The sequence below is a fragment of the Caretta caretta genome, chromosome 4, assembly GCF_965140235.1.
Source record: "Caretta caretta isolate rCarCar2 chromosome 4, rCarCar1.hap1, whole genome shotgun sequence".
NCBI classification, from domain to species: domain Eukaryota; kingdom Metazoa; phylum Chordata; order Testudines; family Cheloniidae; genus Caretta; species Caretta caretta.
Window position 1 is genome coordinate 41395703 of NC_134209.1, and position 17985 is coordinate 41413687.

General features: G+C 38.8%; 1 protein-coding gene across 6 annotated transcripts in view; it reads right to left on the bottom strand.

Moving 5' to 3' along the window:
- TBCK (TBC1 domain containing kinase) overlaps positions 1 to 17985 on the bottom strand; it is a 184007-nt gene that overhangs the window by 52301 nt on the left and 113721 nt on the right. For all 6 annotated transcript variants that reach the window (XR_007356190.2, XM_048846664.2, XM_048846656.2 and 3 more), the window contains one exon: positions 9601 to 9776. Coding sequence is in view for 5 of the 6 variants with exons in the window: in XM_048846664.2 (XP_048702621.1) it covers positions 9601 to 9776 (176 nt within the window). In the remaining variant the exon portion in view is untranslated. The remainder of the gene's footprint in view (positions 1 to 9600; positions 9777 to 17985) is intronic.

A 17985-nucleotide genomic window follows, 5' to 3' on the forward strand; every position in this document is an offset into this window, starting at 1 on the left:
AAGTACATTCAAAAGCCATTGTATAGGTTCCTCTGAACCTGGATCAGAGGCTGGCCTCAGGGCTTGCTCCCTCATGAGGGGTCTAAATTTGATTTTCCTGTTTTTTCTAGATCTGCTTTTAAAAGATGTGCACGTTACACTATTAGGTATGTGGGTCTCTTTCAAACAGTGGAGGCACCTAGAACATCCATCACTAACTGAAATGAACTCCTGGCAGGTGGCAGCTCTTCAAGCCTGGGGATCCTGGCATACCATGGTGACGGCAATGACAACAGCCCCCAAGAAGAGAGGTGGGGAAGGAAGAGGGGTCTGAAAGGGGAAAAATGGTCACCTTTAGTCAAATAAAAGACCCACAAACCAATAAAATAACTAAACTACAATAACACTAAAAGGCTAAGCTGTACCTAAGCTGAAAGTAGGCTTGGTAGATACTCCATCTGAGGCCATATTGCATCCTCTTGAAAGGGGACACATTTCTCTCTCCTTTTTAGATAATATCTCAGTAGAAACATGTTTTATGGCTGAAAGAGTAAAAGATTAAGCTACATATTTGGGACGTCTAGGGAGGAGGTAGGTTTCTGAGCCTTCTAAAGCAGCTGCAATTATATGTCACTAACAAGAAAGTTAAGTAAGGGTAAAAAACAGGTTTAATTTTACCAGCTGATAGTTTGGGGAGAAAAATACTTACCCGGGGCAAACACTTCTAATTTTATTGGTAACCAAAGTACTGTAACATTCTGACATATACTATGCAAATATTTGGATCGTCAATAAAAAGCACTCAAGAGACCAAGTCAAGCAGCTTAAAGAAAAATACAAATACATGGTGAGACAGTCAGTGTTTAGAATTAAACACTGAAATTTTAAAAAGTCATAATAAAGCCTGTGTTTTTTCCATCAAGGGTGCTATTTTCCATCTGTTCCCACTCCTAAACACCCAACCTCAAAAGATAAATGTCATTATGAAACTGGAGACCAGGTTAGTGGAGAAACAAGCATACTGCAGAAGTAGTGCCTTGTTTCAGGGAGTGGAAAGGCAGTTAGGAGGGGTCATGAGAAATTTGCTTGTAAGAGCTAGATTTGCAATACATTGGATTTTCTGAAATCCACTACTGATTGTGCTGTACACTGAAGATTAGAATCTGGCCCCATTACTGGCAATGGCAGCAAATTCTCCCTGGCAGCAAATCTTATTACGAAAGGTAGGTGAGGAAGTCAAAGGAAAGATGGCCCTAGGATTAAGAGAACAACAACATTACTTTGTACTTACATATACCTTTCATCTAAAGATCTCAAAGAACTTTTAGAAACATTACTTGAAGACTAACATGACTCCTGCTGGCCAGTGACAGACTAAATTGGTTTCAGGAGTCTAAACTCCCCAGATGCCTCTTATGATCACTAGACACACTAACTTCCATACCCGCATGACTGGAAGTCTGCCAAAAAACTACAGTACATAAAAATGAACATGTTTATAGACTACACCTTCCTATTGAATAGCTCCCTCATGGTACAATTGTCCACATTATTCATATTCTCATAATCATTAAAACAACTGAGTATATTCATAAGTCTTTACCATGTTAGAATGTACAGGTAAACTAGTATGCTGCAGTAGTACCTGGAAAGCCTGATTTCCCTTCAGTTTCAGAAGGGACACAGCCCTCACACTGAAGCACTCCTCATAAAATACAACATGTGTTAGGAGGGAGAAGGAAAAATAAAAACAACAAAAAGGAAAGCAGCTGAAACTACAATACTAATTTTTTCTCTTTTGTGTTACATAGCATAAACATTTGCTTAACTCCTTGGCACTGGTAGATTGGATGAGTCTATTGCTGGCTTCAGGGGAAATACAGCTCATGGCATGAAAAGAATTATATAAAAATAAGAGAGTTCCAATATAAATCTAGTATAATCCAGAGTCCTTTAGGGGTGTGAAAGGAATTGTGGAGCAACATCAAAGAGGCTTTTCTGATAAAACCAGTACTTTGGCTCAGACAGTGGAACTTTTTTCGAGGTTAAGAAAAATGTCTTACCAGACTATTTCACACATGCCTACTGTTCTCTTAGTTTTGGATCTCCTTGTGCTGACTGACCACAGGCAAGCAAAAGTTGTCTATATGGACAAGCCCTCTGCAAAGAAGGCCCTTGTTCACTTACTACCAGAGGGAACAGTTTTAAAAAAGCTATTATAATCTCTTTGCATCCCTCCATTGGCTTCCCCTTCTCTTTCGCATTAAACACCTGCAACTTGTCTTCAGTTTCAGGGGTCTTCAAGGCTCATCTATCCCTACCTTACCTATCATCTCTCATTCACTATGGAGAGGTCAACTCCTGCCTTCAATTGGCCAAGGATGCCAGCCTCCATCTCTCACTTGTTACATTTTCAAACAAGCACCGTCAGGGGAAAACCCCACTACCCATCACGCTCAGGGGGACTCCTGTAACCATCCAGAAAGCTACCTCATCATCTCCTTGAAATCCCTCAACACTCTGCTTTGTCATGATGCCTATAAAAAGCTTGACAACAGTGAGGCTGCAAGTGTGCTTTGACCACTGCCTATCATGCTGACCAATGACTCATTGCTTTCTTGTATTCCCAGGTGTGTCTGTATCCCTGTGTTGTCTCTTGTTAGGATATAGATATTCAGGCCTGTCTGTAAAGGCCTGTACTTTAAGAATTTAGGTGTATTCTTATCACTTGGCTAGTTAGAGGTATAAAAGAAAGAATCAAAATCACTGTCTGCCAGTGTAAGGTCCTTCTCTTACTGTGACAGTCTGAAGCCCTGTTCTTAGGCTAAGGCCTTTGGGTAAGCGACAGAGGCAGCCATAAGCTGGGAAGCGACCGGTCACATCCTCACATTCCAAAGTAGTCACACTGAAAGAAGGTGCTATTGGGCTGTTAGGAATACAATGCTGTCCTGATAGTGCCTATCACCTCCAGAGAAAGGGATGTGCCTAGAAGATGTAAAAGAAAATTGAGGTTGATAGTTTTCTGACAGGTAAGAACTCACTTATCAATAGACACAGCTGGGAAACTCTTATGTCTTTATAGATGTAGTTGTGAAATCCTCACTTCTGTATTGTTTTGTCATTATAGTTCCCACTTTGCTATTGTTTATTGGCATGGTCTCTGTCTGGTTCTGTGATTGTTTCTGTCTGCTGTATAATTAATTTTGCTGGGTGTAAACTAATTAAGGTGGTGGGGTATAATTGGTTAGCTAATCATGTTACAATATGTTAGGATTGGTTAGTTAAATTTCAGTAGAATTAAGGTATAGCTAAGAATATTACTATATAATTAGGGGCAAACAGGAAGTAAGTTGGGATTCGAAAATAAGGAAAAAGGAACTTGTATTGAAGCTTGCTGGAAGTTCACCCCAATAAACATTGAATTGTTTGCACCTTCGGACTTCGGGTGTTGTTGCTCTCTGTTCATGCGAGAAGGACCAGGGAAGTGGGAGAGTGAAGGAAGAAGCTCTCTAACATCTCTTACCTTATATTTCAATTGTAAGCTCTCTGGAGCCAGGACCCTTTTTGTTCTGTGTTTGTACAGCACCTAGCAGAACAGAGTTCTGGTCCATGTCTAGGTAATACAAATAAATGTATGCTAGATGTTGCAATAATACAAATCATAATTTAAAAACAAATGTGGTTCAGTGGTTTAAGCACTGGATGGGGAATCAAGAAGTCCCAATATCTGGTCATGGCTTTAACAATAGCGTTCTCTGTGGCCTTGAGCAAGTTACAAGCTCTATGCCTTGGCTTCCCCCTTCTGTAAAACACAGAATGGAAAATTCCTTACACAATAATTTCCTTTCTGCTAGCAGCATCCCCCACAATTCTGTTATGTCCGGGCTGCTCCCCAACACACTGAAGTTTCCAGAAGTGGATCAAAGCTGCAGCACAGTGTGTGCTGGCCATGTCTCCTTTGTCGCCAGATGAGTCATTCCAAAGCCGGGTGAAACTTGTAGAAATAGATTTACATCATCAAATGCCAACTTATTAACCACGTACAGCAGGCAATTGTCTTTATTTGGACATTACTATGCAAAGCTGACCCCTTGGCTTAAGAGCCATGCAGGCTGGGTAGAATTGTGGGAGATGCTACTAGCAGAAAGGAAATTATCTGGTACGAAATTTTCCATTCTGCAGCCCAGCGTCTGCCACAACTCTGTCTGGGAAGTAGTAAGCAGTGAAACAGTAGTAGGGAGGGATAAGGAAAAAGTAAATAGAATGAGCTAGAAAAGGAATCCCACCCACTAATGTTAGTCAAAAGGCAATACTGGGCCACCACCTGTAGCACCTTCCTGCCAAAGAAGGCCTCTGCAAATGACTGGAACTCCACTTTATAGTGTCTGATAAACATGTTAGTCGATGCCCATGTGGTGCTCTGCATATCTCCATGGTGGAAGCACTTGCTTGTTCATCCCATGAGGTTTCTATAGATCTCCTGGACTGTGCTTTGATTTCTTCTGGAACAGGGATGCTTGATACCCTTATAGGCGCCCAGGATGCACAGTGTGAGCCACATAGCAATGGATAGCTTGAAAGCTCCGAGTCCTTGACACTTTGGATGAAAGGAGACAGTGTGTCTGCCCTTCTTGTGGATTCTGTATGTTTAGTGCAATTCTTTAGTGCTCCTCTGATGCTCAAGTTGTATCACGGCTTCTTGGCCGGATGCTGTGGCCTGGGACAGAACAAGGGAAGAATAATCTCCTGAGAGGCATGGAAAAAAGAGTGAACTTTGGGGAGAAATGATTGTGGAGTTCCCAGCACCACTTCGGCATTGTGGAACATGCATGGAGGACGTTGCCACCCCTGACACTCGCTTTGCAAATGTAATGGTGACCAGAAAACAAGTTTGGTTGGAGGGACAGAATGCCGATATTGAAGTCAGAGGTTCAAAAGGGTGAATTGTTAAGGCTTTCAACACCAGTGATTAAGTGAGATATACCCAGATCATCCTGGCAAGTGACATACACCCATACATACACTGCAGGGAAAGATGAAAAACAAGCTCATTGCCAATCTGATGTGCAGGGAAATGCCTTCCCAACCCCCATAGAGTGATCTGTTAGATCCTCAGCATGTGAGCAAGAACCAGCCAGACAAGAGCCTGAGAAAGAATGCTTACCTCAGAGCCCCTCTCAGACACTGTCTCATCTCCAGCCATAGCCATCCCTAAAGCTTCAGAAGGAGGGGACAAACAGAATTAAATGGAGCAGGGAATCCCTTCCTGACTCCTGCAGGTGGCCAGCTGAAGCTCTGAAGCATGAGCTTTTAGGACCATAAGACAAACCAGAAGTGAGCTTGCAGGGTTGCTGAGCTCTGTCTGCCCTCTACTATCACAGGCAACCTAGTCATACAAGCAAACTCACACATTTGTCCTGCTCTCTCTCAAAACTAAATTACGTATTTTGCCCCCACAACACCTACTGGGAGACTGTTCAAGAACTTCACCTCTGAAGATTAGAAAATTATTCATGGCCAGTTTATATCCATTTATTCTTCATCCTTCCTGGTATTTACCCTCCCTAATGTATTAACAGAGAACAATCATATCTCCTTGCAGACTTCTTTTTGCTAGCCTAAACAAGCCAGTCTCTTTCAATGTCCTTTCCTAAGACAGGCCCAAAAAATTGTCAGGACACTCTCCCATATGGTTCAAGACATTCCCCCATCCCCATCTAGCCATAAGGAAAGGGGAAAGTGTCTGCAACTCCTCAGATTGGAAACAAATGTGCTACAGGAACATTTTTATTATAACAATTACATTGATGTGAAAATTACTGAAATGATCGTAACTATGTACACTATGGATAAACATACTGGACAAAGCCTTGCATGAGAATACAGCTCTGTCAGTGAACAGTAGACACTTGAGGTGAAAAAATTCAAAAGAAAACCTTCTCAAAAATAAAAGGGGTCAGATCATTGCCATCTCAGAAAAGAGAAAAGGACAGTTAGGATAACATTTTCTTTGGATTCAGAGTAACAGCCGTGTTAGTCTGTATTCGCAAAAAGAAAAGGAGTACTTGTGGCACCTTAGAGACTAACCAATTTATTTGAGCATGAGCTTTCGTGAGCTACAGCTTTTTCTTTGGAGATGCAAGTCTCTACATCCTTTATTTTTGGGAAGCAACCAGTTGTGGTTAATGAACAGAGAGCAAAAAAGAGATTGTGTCTAGCAGAATAGGGAAGGGGGACACAGGTTATCTGCACATTACTGAGTCCTGGACATTGAGTATGTAGTGTTTTAAGAATGTTGGGCCTTGAAGGTCTTCGAGACTATTCAGTCCAGGATATCATAACTGATCTGGAAGAGTACATGCTGTGTCAGAAGGTCCCTTAGCCTTGTACATCTCCCTGACACAATTACATATCCATTTGGAAATAGAACCCTAGTGAATTCTTTCCTCTGTTTCAGCTGGAAGCTTATCAATAAGTCAGTAGTTTTTCCAAATTGTTCAGTTTTGTTGAAGTACAGTACATCTCCAGTGTCTGGCCAATGCCCAAAGTATGCCATTTGTGTTTCTTCTTGGAGTTTGGGTTTGAGTAAAAGGTAGAAGTCTTATAACATGTGAAATAACTGCTCCAGGTAGTTAATTTTTCCATGTTTCTCAGTACTATTTTACCTTAATGGAAAATAAAATATTCAAGTTAAATGGATAAAGACCCTGTCTTTAAAACCCTTGTAGCTCAAGTGAGGACCACTAACATGGCCACCTTGATATTTCAGAAATAAAGAGATACCATCTTTAGGAGCTCATATATATTACAGGCAAGTGCCCAAAACACACTGATGTGACTCCACAGCCAAATATTTCATGACCTGAGCAGGGGATGAATTCTTCAACTTAAAGAAGCAGATCCCACGACTATGATATGCTAAGCACTCTTCCATCTCAGAGCAGAGGACTGACCAAAATGCAGAAATGTGGACTTTTAAAGTAGTGCTGCCAGGCCTAGGGAAAAAACAGTTTGAAGAAACTGTAAACCTACTGGTATTTGAACCCTAATCTCAACTGTAGCCTTAATAACTATAATGAGAAATAAGCAGCTGGAGCTCCTGTTATTAAGTTATTACTGTGAAAGATTATAGTCCACAAGGGCTAAGCCAATGTGTTGCTCCTCTTCAGTTTTATATTTTGCTTTTCACTTTTGTAAAGAGATTATAGAAGTTCCATCCTTCATTTTTGTATTACAATGTAAAACAAAAATATTGAAATATTTGTGCTTGTCAGAGGATGATACTGAGGTTGAAAAACCTATTTGCGATAGTAAGGTACATTTAAGCCACACACTTTATTGCCTTGACTTCTGAATGGTTAAGAAAGAACAGATGGAAGCAACTCTAATGGCCTAACATAACTTACTGAATAATAATGTACTTTGTGTAAGCAACTGCAATGCCGGCTCTGCAAAAATTCTGATTCAAGATGTGATACAAATTCAAATTATTTTAAAATCTTTTGCAAAACTCAACAGGAGATTTGAGCATTTGCTGAAGAAGGAAAGTTTAAAATAGCCCGATGTCCTTAATCTAAGGTGGCATATTTGACAATGAAATAACTATCAGGCTAGAGTAAGAGAAGCTACAAGGGAACATCTGGAAATTATTTTTGCCAAGCAAAATTGCTACAGAATACAAATCTATTCTTTGTGAAAAAATGTAACAGAAAACACAGGGACTCATTCACACACTATTACCCAAGATCTGCTCACTTACAAGATTTGAACAGCAACTGTAACGTGACATGCCAGATGGAAAAAGCAATCAAAAGTGACCACAGCCTGTCTTGCATTAGTGCAAAGTTTCCTGACCCTCTCAAGGAAACTTTACTCCCTTCACTATTCTTCTTCAGTAGCAAGAGCTTGCTCATAGTCCTGCAGACTGGCCCTTGATAATACTCTGTTATGGAAATAAAACGCTTACAGAGCCGAAAGAGTGGAGATGGGGTAGGAGGATGTCCTGGCACAAGATAAAATAATTTTACTGGCACATTTCTTACAGCAGCTTTAGGATCAAAATGGTACTGAAACAAAAATTAAAAGATCACCTTGATATCAAAACCAGAGCAAAAATCAGAAGGTTCAACACGTACAGGTGGGGAGGAAGGCACTGCCTCCCACAAGGAGCTGTTTTCATTCACTGCAATAAACTGTTCCTCAAAACAAACACACCTCTCAACCTTCAACAGTTCCAGGTGTTTGGAGCAGCAGTTGCAGGCAGGACTCCCAGCCCCACAGATTTGGCAGAACAGCAGGCTGAGCGGAAGAGACTTGGGTCTTCTGTACTGGAGACCTCAGGCTCTACTCCTAGCTCTGCTTGAAATGAATTTGTGCAACTTCTGCATTACCATATTTGTAAAATGTGCTAGAATGACACTTTGTTACCTTGTAGGGAAGGTCACGAGGTCTTACTCATTATGTAGGACAGGAAGTACATAGACATATACGCAGCAGGTATGCGAGGACTTTGAAACTAAAAGCCACGATTGGGGTGGGAAAAAAAATTCACATAGCAGAGGAAAATAAGGGTGATACCCAATTGGATCCAGTACACACACCAATGTTGTCCCCTTTCCATTTTTACTGTTGAGGCACATACTCCAACAATAAAATATTTTAATCAAGTAAACCACCATTCTCTCTCTTAGAAGTACACACTTTTCACTCACCACTCATACGAGTGCTCTTTGAAGGGAAAAATTTTGGGTTTTGTAACCATAAACGTTATTGGGACTGTAACAATATCAGTCATGAAAACCATGATTACAGAGATGTCAGGTTAAGCAATACTTTTCATCTATGGAGAGTTAAAATCTATCTTGGGTCACCAGGGGAAAGGAGATAGGTGTAGTCTCATCTGGTCACATCACAAAACCATTCAGAACAATTAGTCTCTGCTTGAGGAAATCCAACAACAAAAGAGTAAGGATGTTTCAAGTAAGGATTGAAGTGCACTGGCAAAGCCAAGTGGAGAATTTTAACACATCCCTTTTCTGCACTGTGGTTAGATCAAACCAACACCACTAATCCCTCACTTTTATGGGCACTAAATGCAATACAAAGTGTAGAAAGAAATCAATTAATATACAAACAGTTTATTACACACACATTCTTGTCAGTTGGTTAGGATAATCGGTGCAACTCATTTCTAGTTTCACTAACTCACAAGTTGTAATACTGCCAATCTTGTATGATGAACATAATACACCTTTTCCAGAAAACCTGTTTTAGGAAGATCTAAGGCATTTTAAAATATTACATTTAAAGATTCTGTATTTTAGACCGCAAATTCTTAGGGGCAGGGACTGTCACTTATTATGTGTATACATAATGACTAGCACAATGAGATCCCAACATATTTGAGGTCTTTAGGAGCTAACAATATACATGTTTATTAATGAATAATAATACAGTATTGCATTAAAAGAAGCCAAACCTGAATTACAATATAACAACAGATAATAATAACAACAACAACAGAGGTGTGATTTTCTTAATAAAGTTTTTTTTTGTAGTGTTACCCTTAACACTACACCTTTTTCTCAAGGAGCCAGGAAAGCATAATCCCAAAACACTCACCAGGTCACTTTTAGGTGCATCCTGATAATCTGTTGTGAAGCAGGACATTGAACCTCTTGAGCCATTGCCCTCACTGGCTTGCTTTGGAGGCTGTGCATGTTGCCTGTATGTTGCACTCTTAGGGGTCCAGCAAAAAAGGTTGACTGATTCACGGACACAACGTTCAATGTCAATTTCTGACCAAGGATTGAAGAACAAGCAAAAACCCAGATGTGAAAGTTAGTAAAATCAGAAAGTTAGACCAGTGAAACAACTGCTGAAAACACATCTTCAATTTTTAGTAACTATTTAGTTAATTTTTATTCAAAAGACATCCAAGAGACTTTACAGACAAATTATATAGGGATTAATTTTATCCACCTCTGAAATGCTGCCACCTCAGGAATGTAAAGTGGCAGCAAAGTTACATTTATACAACTGTTTAAGACAGGAAGTGAAAAAGTACCATAACCAATTGAAGCTATAGGGATATTTTAATAGATTAATAGAATTACTTATATAGTAAAGATACTTCAGTAAAATTTGTTGGCATACTGTAAACCAAAATGCTCATAAATGTAGATGTACAATGGAAAGCAAGTCAAGTAACATCTATTTACATGATGCATGAACTTTCAGCTGATCCAAAAATCAATGCCCTCTTTGTCATGGTTACAGTTGTTAAAAGCTATTACTTCCCAGATTAAAAGAGTCCAGTGAAACTTGACTTTGAACTTGAATTTGAACTTTGTGTTGCCTGCTATTTTTGACAAAATTATATGCTGTCTACTGGAAAACAGGAAATCTCAACATTATTTCGTGCTTGATGGCACACAAAATGGATTTGTCTTAGTCTTACTTTGAATTCAATCCAAAAATGGCTGCAGCTCACAGGGCAGCATACTGGTTGAAGTACATGACACAACATGACTGAACTTGGGAATGTTTTAAAATATAAAATAAGCTATCACCAGTTGCAAATTATCAAAGCAGAATGAAGAAATGTGTAACCAAAAGTGATCCTATGACAAACATCATTTCAGAAGTGATAACATCAGGGCTATGTATGTTTTGAAAGCAAGGGTGTTGCAGTTCTGACCAAAGCAGTTAATAAGAGTATATGGTTTCTTGAGCACAGCAAAAGGACCAGTTGATTTGTTTCACCAGACCTTCAGTCTCATAAACGGGACAAATTAACAAGTGTGTAGAATTACCATAACCTTCATCTTATAACAGTGCACAAGACATGACATAAGTACGACCGGCACTGGATGTATCAGTTCTAGATATCTCTGGGATGGACAACAATTCATTATGACACTACCAAGTTTAGGCTGGAACTTAAGGTAGAATATTTTAGTTAGACAGGACTACTTACTCCAATTTTTTTTTTTGATGTTTAAAGAGAAAGACTTGGACTATTTAGGAAGCCATCCTTATTCAGGAAAAGTACTTAACTTTTAAGCACACGCTTAAGTCCCCTTAAAGTCACTGTGTTAAAATGCTTTCTTGACTGAGGGACTTAACGAGTACAGGCTGGGAGCTAAGAATTCCTGGGTTCTAATGCCAGCTCTAACAAGCATCCTGCTGTGGCCATGGATAAAATCACAGCCTCCGTTCTTCCAACTCAAGGGTTTTCATGCAGGATCATTCTTCTCAGGGGTATTGTATGTCAAGTTCTTTGACAACAAAATGTGCTCTTTTATATAATGTATTACTAGTCAATTTAATTACTAATTTTTCATTTTACAGGTGACTTGGTAAAAAGTTTCTGTTTAGTAATATCTTCCAGGAAAATCTGAGAAAGTGGCAAAACTAATGCAGGCTTTCTGATTTAAGCAAAGTTTGCAAAACTTCACCAATTCTATGGCTCAGAATACAGGTTCCAAGTCATTGATATTACACAGATTTTGCTCACATTTTAAAAGGCTCAGTTTATTTGTATGGAGATGAGAACTTCAACTAAATTCTCTGACATGTTTACAACCTCTTATTTTTCCGTAGGGAGACAGTTCCAGCCTGATTCTATCATGAATTATATCCCCTACACCTGGGATTCTTGGCATGTTTTACACGACTGTTAGGAAAACTTCAGCAATACTTGTGTGTGAAGGGAGATAAAAGTAGGATGCCTTAGCAAGTGTAAAAAGGCATCTGAGCACCTCCACCTCCAACAGTGCCCAAGTAAACAGAGAGAATTGTGGGAGGACATAAGAGTCTACATATACCCCTAAGCTGTTAAAACAAAAAAGTCAAGGAAGGAGAGGAATTTTAAACCGGCATGAAAATATTTGACATTTGGGCTTAGATTTTCAAAAGTGACAAGTGATTTTGGTTGCCTACATATTTGGTGTACACCTGGAGACATCTTAAGGGAGCCTGCTAAACACATACTCTCTGAAAACTGAGCCCCTACAAGAAGTCTCAAAAGATGGGCATCTAAAAATTGAGGCACTCAAAAAAATCACAAGTCACTTTTGGAAATCTTGGCCCGTAGCAATGGCCCTCTCCTCCCTAAATTTTAATTTTTTACAATAAACCAACAACCTTCTAGTAAAAAGGAATTGACTGCCCTTTAATGTAGAGTAGCCACTACTCTACATTAAAAACTTTTTTGTCTCCTAAATTTACTAGAGTTTTACATTTATGAAAATAATTTGGTCAGTAAAAGAGAGAGACCTTTTTGTGTGCTGCTAACATTATATGTCAAATGTCATTCCCACTTCCAAATATAAATGATCTAACACACACAACAGGCATTTTGCTACACTTTCAAAAAATACTAAGCCCACAAAAATATTTCACTTATTTTCCTAAACCTTATTTTCCTATTTTGTTCCCCTTTTGAACCTTATATACTGAATTCTCCTCTCCAGACATAACTACTGCCTCCTTCTTCTGTTAACACAATCAATCTGAAGTGAGAAGGATGCCTCAGTGTGACGACTGGCTAATATGGACACGGCTAGTTTTTATGAATATGTCTAATGAATATTATCACAGAAAGAGGCGAGCACATTTAGGGCATTCTGTCATAAAAAAGATGGATGGCTTTTCTTCTGTATCAGGATGTAAGAACTTTCTTCCACAAATCAAAACATTTGTCGTCCTATTTTTGGGGCAAAATTAAAATATAACCTCAAGCTTTCTCCCCTAGCGGCTCCTCTTTAGGCTGGAAAGTTGCTAAAGGCTATTGTGTACCATTAAATATACCCAGTTAATAAATTTATTTCCTGAAGGTTTGATGAGCTGGATAAACTAATCTTTTAAGTAAACACGGGCAAATTAGCTGCTATATTTTCTAACAAAACCAATCATTAATCTCTCTAGGTTGATAAAGTCTGGAAGGCATGGATGACATGCATTGCTGCTCTAACTCAAAACCGTGTCATTAATATAACTCCATCCAATAAGCCATATATTCTATTCACAAACTGAAGTCTTAAAAGCTTGTGAAAAATAACTGATATCAGTAATGCAACATGAACTTTATGGAATATCTGAGATTCAGTACAATACAGCAACCTTTGTAAATCTCCAACTGTCTGCATTTTGAGTGGATGTCAAAAAACACAAAGCACCAACTTAAGGGAATATGCCTGGGTCAACTGCATATGGAAGATTTTTTTGTTTTTTGTTTTGGTTTTAACTGTTCACAGAAAAAGCGTGCTGAACAAATGATTACTCAAGCAAATCCTGTCATAAATGGTATTTATTTAGTGAAGAATTATACTGAATAGGTCTTTGTGCACAATTTAATCCATCTCAGAAACCTTTTCCTTTGGGTTGAGGACACATGTCAAGAAGAAATGTGGACAAGATAAATTGCATCTACTTATTTTGGAGAAAAGCTAAGGTTAAGATTGTGGTTTGACCTCTCTCTCACAAGCATTCTACTACTGTCCTGCCACCCCTCCCCCCGCACACCCAAAACACCTTATACTTATGTGCCCAAGGACACCACTATGCTGCAAGCAAAGGAGTTGAACAGGTCAGACAGCTTGATCTTGTGACCTTTCCATAGAGAGGACAGCATAGAGATAAACGATTACAAGCTACCTACGTATGCCATACAAAAATACTAAGGTAACATAATGAAAGGGACACAATCAATTTAAAACAAAAATCACATTTCGATCTGATATTTCTTTACTTATTATTATTGTTACTAATACTTGAGGACTGTAACTGAAAGGCCAGAGAAAAACAATGTCCTCTTTTTTTAAGCTTACTTTCTGCATTTGTGAACATTTTGTGTAGTTGTCTGTCTCCACTGCTTTGTTAATGGTCATTTGCTCTTCCTCTCTCATGGACTGGCATGATGACATAAGTCTCATGCACCATGGACGAAAGCTGTCACCAGACTTACTCCTTTTTTTGTTCATTTTTTAAATCTCTCACTCTGGCTGGTAGGTGGGGAAGGGATCTGAGCCTAAAGATATATTCAGATTCTTAGCTGCATACAGAATGCTTAGTTCTGGATTGCTGTGAGGGAAGAGTAATATTTTTTTCCCCTTAAGGAGCCATCAGTCTTTCTGTCTACAGCATCGGGAGAAGAGGAATTGCTTCTTTTTAAAAAATGTGAACAGGAGATTAGTTTAGCCCAGAAACAACAAAGGAATCAACCATAGGATTGTGCCCCCAAATAAATTATAAATTGTCCAGAAATGAACACAGTTCAAAGGCCGGCTTGTGGCAAAAAAATTTATATCTGGATGTTTCTGGGTACAGACCCTTGGGAAGTGACGGCCCAATGGACTGGGAGCAGTTTCTCGGGGGGGGGGGGGGAAGAGGGGTGTCCCTTTGGATTTAACTGGTGGGTGTTAGAAAAGAGTTAATAAAGGTAGGCTAAATCTTCATATTTAAATATTCTCACTGACTTTTGAGAGTCTGCAGGCTCCACAAGTGAATCTCAGAAACTACCCTCCTTCTTGGAACAGAATGGAGAAAAAAAAATCCAGAATGTCTGTTCTTGTGTGTGGAAATCTGTAAATTCTAAATATTAGATGAGGCTTACTTCAGCTACTAGCCATCAGAACATTCTACTTCCCTCTAACTCTACTCTGCACAGAGGCACACATGGGGAGTGTGGTTTCAAAGCTCATCATGCCTATCACAAAGTTTATGCCAGCCAGACATCAGGTCTCTAGCCGGAGACAAGTAGGGTCTGCTGTACCACTGGTATAGGTCACCTGAGCTGCGTCATGGATCCTACACCGATCTCTTAGTGCATAATTGGGAAGTAGGCCCAGGAAAATCCAGCTGGCTGGAAGACTCCCCAGATCAGTCCAAATCCTTGCAGGCTGAACCAATCAGTGAGGCTCCGCATTTTGGGGCTTTTTTTTCCACTGTCTGGTGCGCTGTTCAACCCGATTAATTAATTTAAAAAAGTAAAGGAGTTTAGAACTGCTTCTCTCTCTCTCTGAGGAAGAAAAATAATTGAGCTCAAAAATTAGGATGCAGGGAAACGATGAGCACACCAAAATCCTCAACCTCGGATTTGTTTTGCTGCCAGCTGCTATACTGAGAATGGAGATGGCAACTCAGGCATTCTGAATCAAGTTACACGTGAAAATATTGGTCTAAAAAGCACACCATTAAAAACATATCTGTCATAATTGTAACTGAAACTGACAATCATTTATTCTTTATCTTTCACAATGTTATTTTAGGGTGGGTTACTAGCAGATAAGTTTATGTTCATCTTTTTTTCCTAGCCTAACTGATTGCTGAAGACATTTGCTAAAACTACTATAATCTTACCAGTTAGATATAACGGTTTTAGAAGGCAGTAGCTAGGAAAATGTTGAGATTAGGTAGAAATCACCTCCATATAAAGATACTTTGCTTTTTTTCTTCTTGAAATATATTTCCAAATAAGCACCTCACATATAGCTGCAAGTTCATATATTCATTTGTGCACAGTGGAGAAATAAACCAAGAAAGAAGCAATCAGTACACATTTAATTGAATACAGTACAACATATGGCTATATGAACAATATGCAAAATGCTATTAATTTCAATTCAATTTTTCATGCCAACATTTTTATAACTTTTCCTTCATTACTGCCATTGTGTCAGCAATTCCTTGGACTATCTGTATTAAGGATACAACATAAATTACTTAAAGTGAAAAAAGTATGTCTAAGAGTACTAATATCACGACACAAAATACTATCCAAATGCTGGCTTTTGTGCATTTAATGAATAGCATATCGGATTAGAAGGATCTATGGATCCAACAATTACTTGTTATGCTTTCAAAACATTTTTGACTCCTATGTATAATTCATAAAATGAGAAATTAAATACCACCACGTGGCATGTTCATAGAGTAAGAATTGCAGGGCTGGAAGGGACCGTTAGAAGTCACCAACTCCAGCTTCCTGTGCTGAGGCAGCAACAAGTAAACCTAGATCATCCTTGACAGGTGTTCGTCTAACCTGTCCTTAAAAACCTCCAATGATGGGGATTCCACAACCTCCCTTAGAAGCCTATTCGAGAGCTCAAATTCCCTTATAGTTAGAAAGTTTTTCCAAATACCTAACCTAAATCTCCCTTGTTGCAGATTAAGCCCATTGCTTTTTGTCCTATCTTCAGTGCACTTGGAAAACACTTGATTACCTTCCTCTTTATAACAGCCTTTAACATATTTTAATACTGTTTTCTGGTGTCCCCTAAATTTTCTTTTCTCGAGACTAAACATGCCCAGTTTTTTTAACCTTTCCTCATAGATCAGGTTTTCTAAACCTTTTATCAATTTTGTTGCTCTCCTCTCTCCAATTTGTCCACATCTTTCCTAAAGTGTGGCACCCAGAATTGGACACAGTACTCCAGTTGAGGCCTGACCAGTGCTAAGTACAATAGGAGAATTACCTCCCGTGTCCTATTAATATACCCCAAAATAATGGTTTGCCTTTTATGCAACTGCATTACAATGTTGACTTATATTCAATTTGTGATCTATTATACCCCCACATCATTTTCAGCAGTATTATTGCCCAGCCAGTTATTCACCATTTTCTAATTGTTCATTTGATTTTTCCTTCTTAAATGAAGTACTTTGCACTTGTCTTCACTGAATTTCTTTGTTGATTTCAGACCAATTCTCCAATTTGTCAAGGTTGTTTTGAATTCTAATCCTGTCCTCCAAAGTGCTTGCAACCCCTCCAAGCTTGGTGTCATCTGCAAATTTTATAAGCATACTCCCCACTCCATTATCCAAGTCATTAATTGAAATGCGGAATTAACTGAAATATTGGAACCAGGACTGACCCCCTTAAGGATACCACTAAATACACGTTCCCAGTTTGATAATGAACCACTGATAACTATTTGGAGTATACTCTTTCAACCAGCTCTGCACCCACTTTATAGTAATTTCATCTAAACCAAATTTCCCTGGTTAGTTTATGAGAAAGTCATGTGGGACTGAATCAAAAGCCTTACTAAAAAGCATGATATATCATGTCTACTGGTTCCTCCCTATCCACTATCCACTATCAAAGAAGGAAATTAGGTTTGTTTCGTATGATTTGTTCTTGATAAATCTATGTTGGCTATTCCTTACAACCCTATTATCCTCAAGGTGCTTAGAAACTGATTGTTTAACAATTTGTTCCAGTATCTTCCAGGTTTCAAAAGTTAGGCTGACCGGTCTGTAATTCCCAGTGTCCTCTTTGTTCCCCTTTCTAAAGATAGGTCCTATGTTTGCCCTAATCCAGTCTCCTCACCTCTTCTCCCTGAGTTCTCAAAGATAACTGCTAATGTTTGATTGTTTCAGCTAGTTCCTTATATACCGTAGGATGACTTTCAAAAGGCCCTGCTGACTTGAATACATCTAACTTATCTAAATATTCTTTAATCTGTTCTTTTCCTATTTTGGCTTGCAATCCTTCCCCCTTATGGGTAATATTGCTAGTAACCTGCTCGTGGCCCCCTAAGGGGCTCCAATCTATTCACACATTCTTCCTTTTGCTGTAAAGAAAATACAGAGATAGTATTAAAAAAGGAGAGATGTAACCTGTTCAACAACAGCTGTTTTAAAGAAGGCTCTAGCTATATAATGACTTTTTCCTTGTTTACTGTCTACCAACCTCTTTAAAATGAATATACCTTTTAGCTAGAGCTGTCTTTTAGAAAAAAGAGTATACATGTGATTTTCTTCTGCTAGTAATAACTACACAGTAACAAAAGCACAAATAAATATAAATAAAATAATGGATGTTTCTTTAGTGTTTTTCCTTTGTTTTTTTAATCCCATCATAGTGAAAGTTATAAATAAAGATGCATGAACATCATGTAGCTACAAGTGGAAAATGTGAATAATTAAAGGAGTTGCAGCTTCAGGTAAAATTACATCAATCTTGCAGGTTTTGACACTGCAGAACAACCTTGGTGAGCA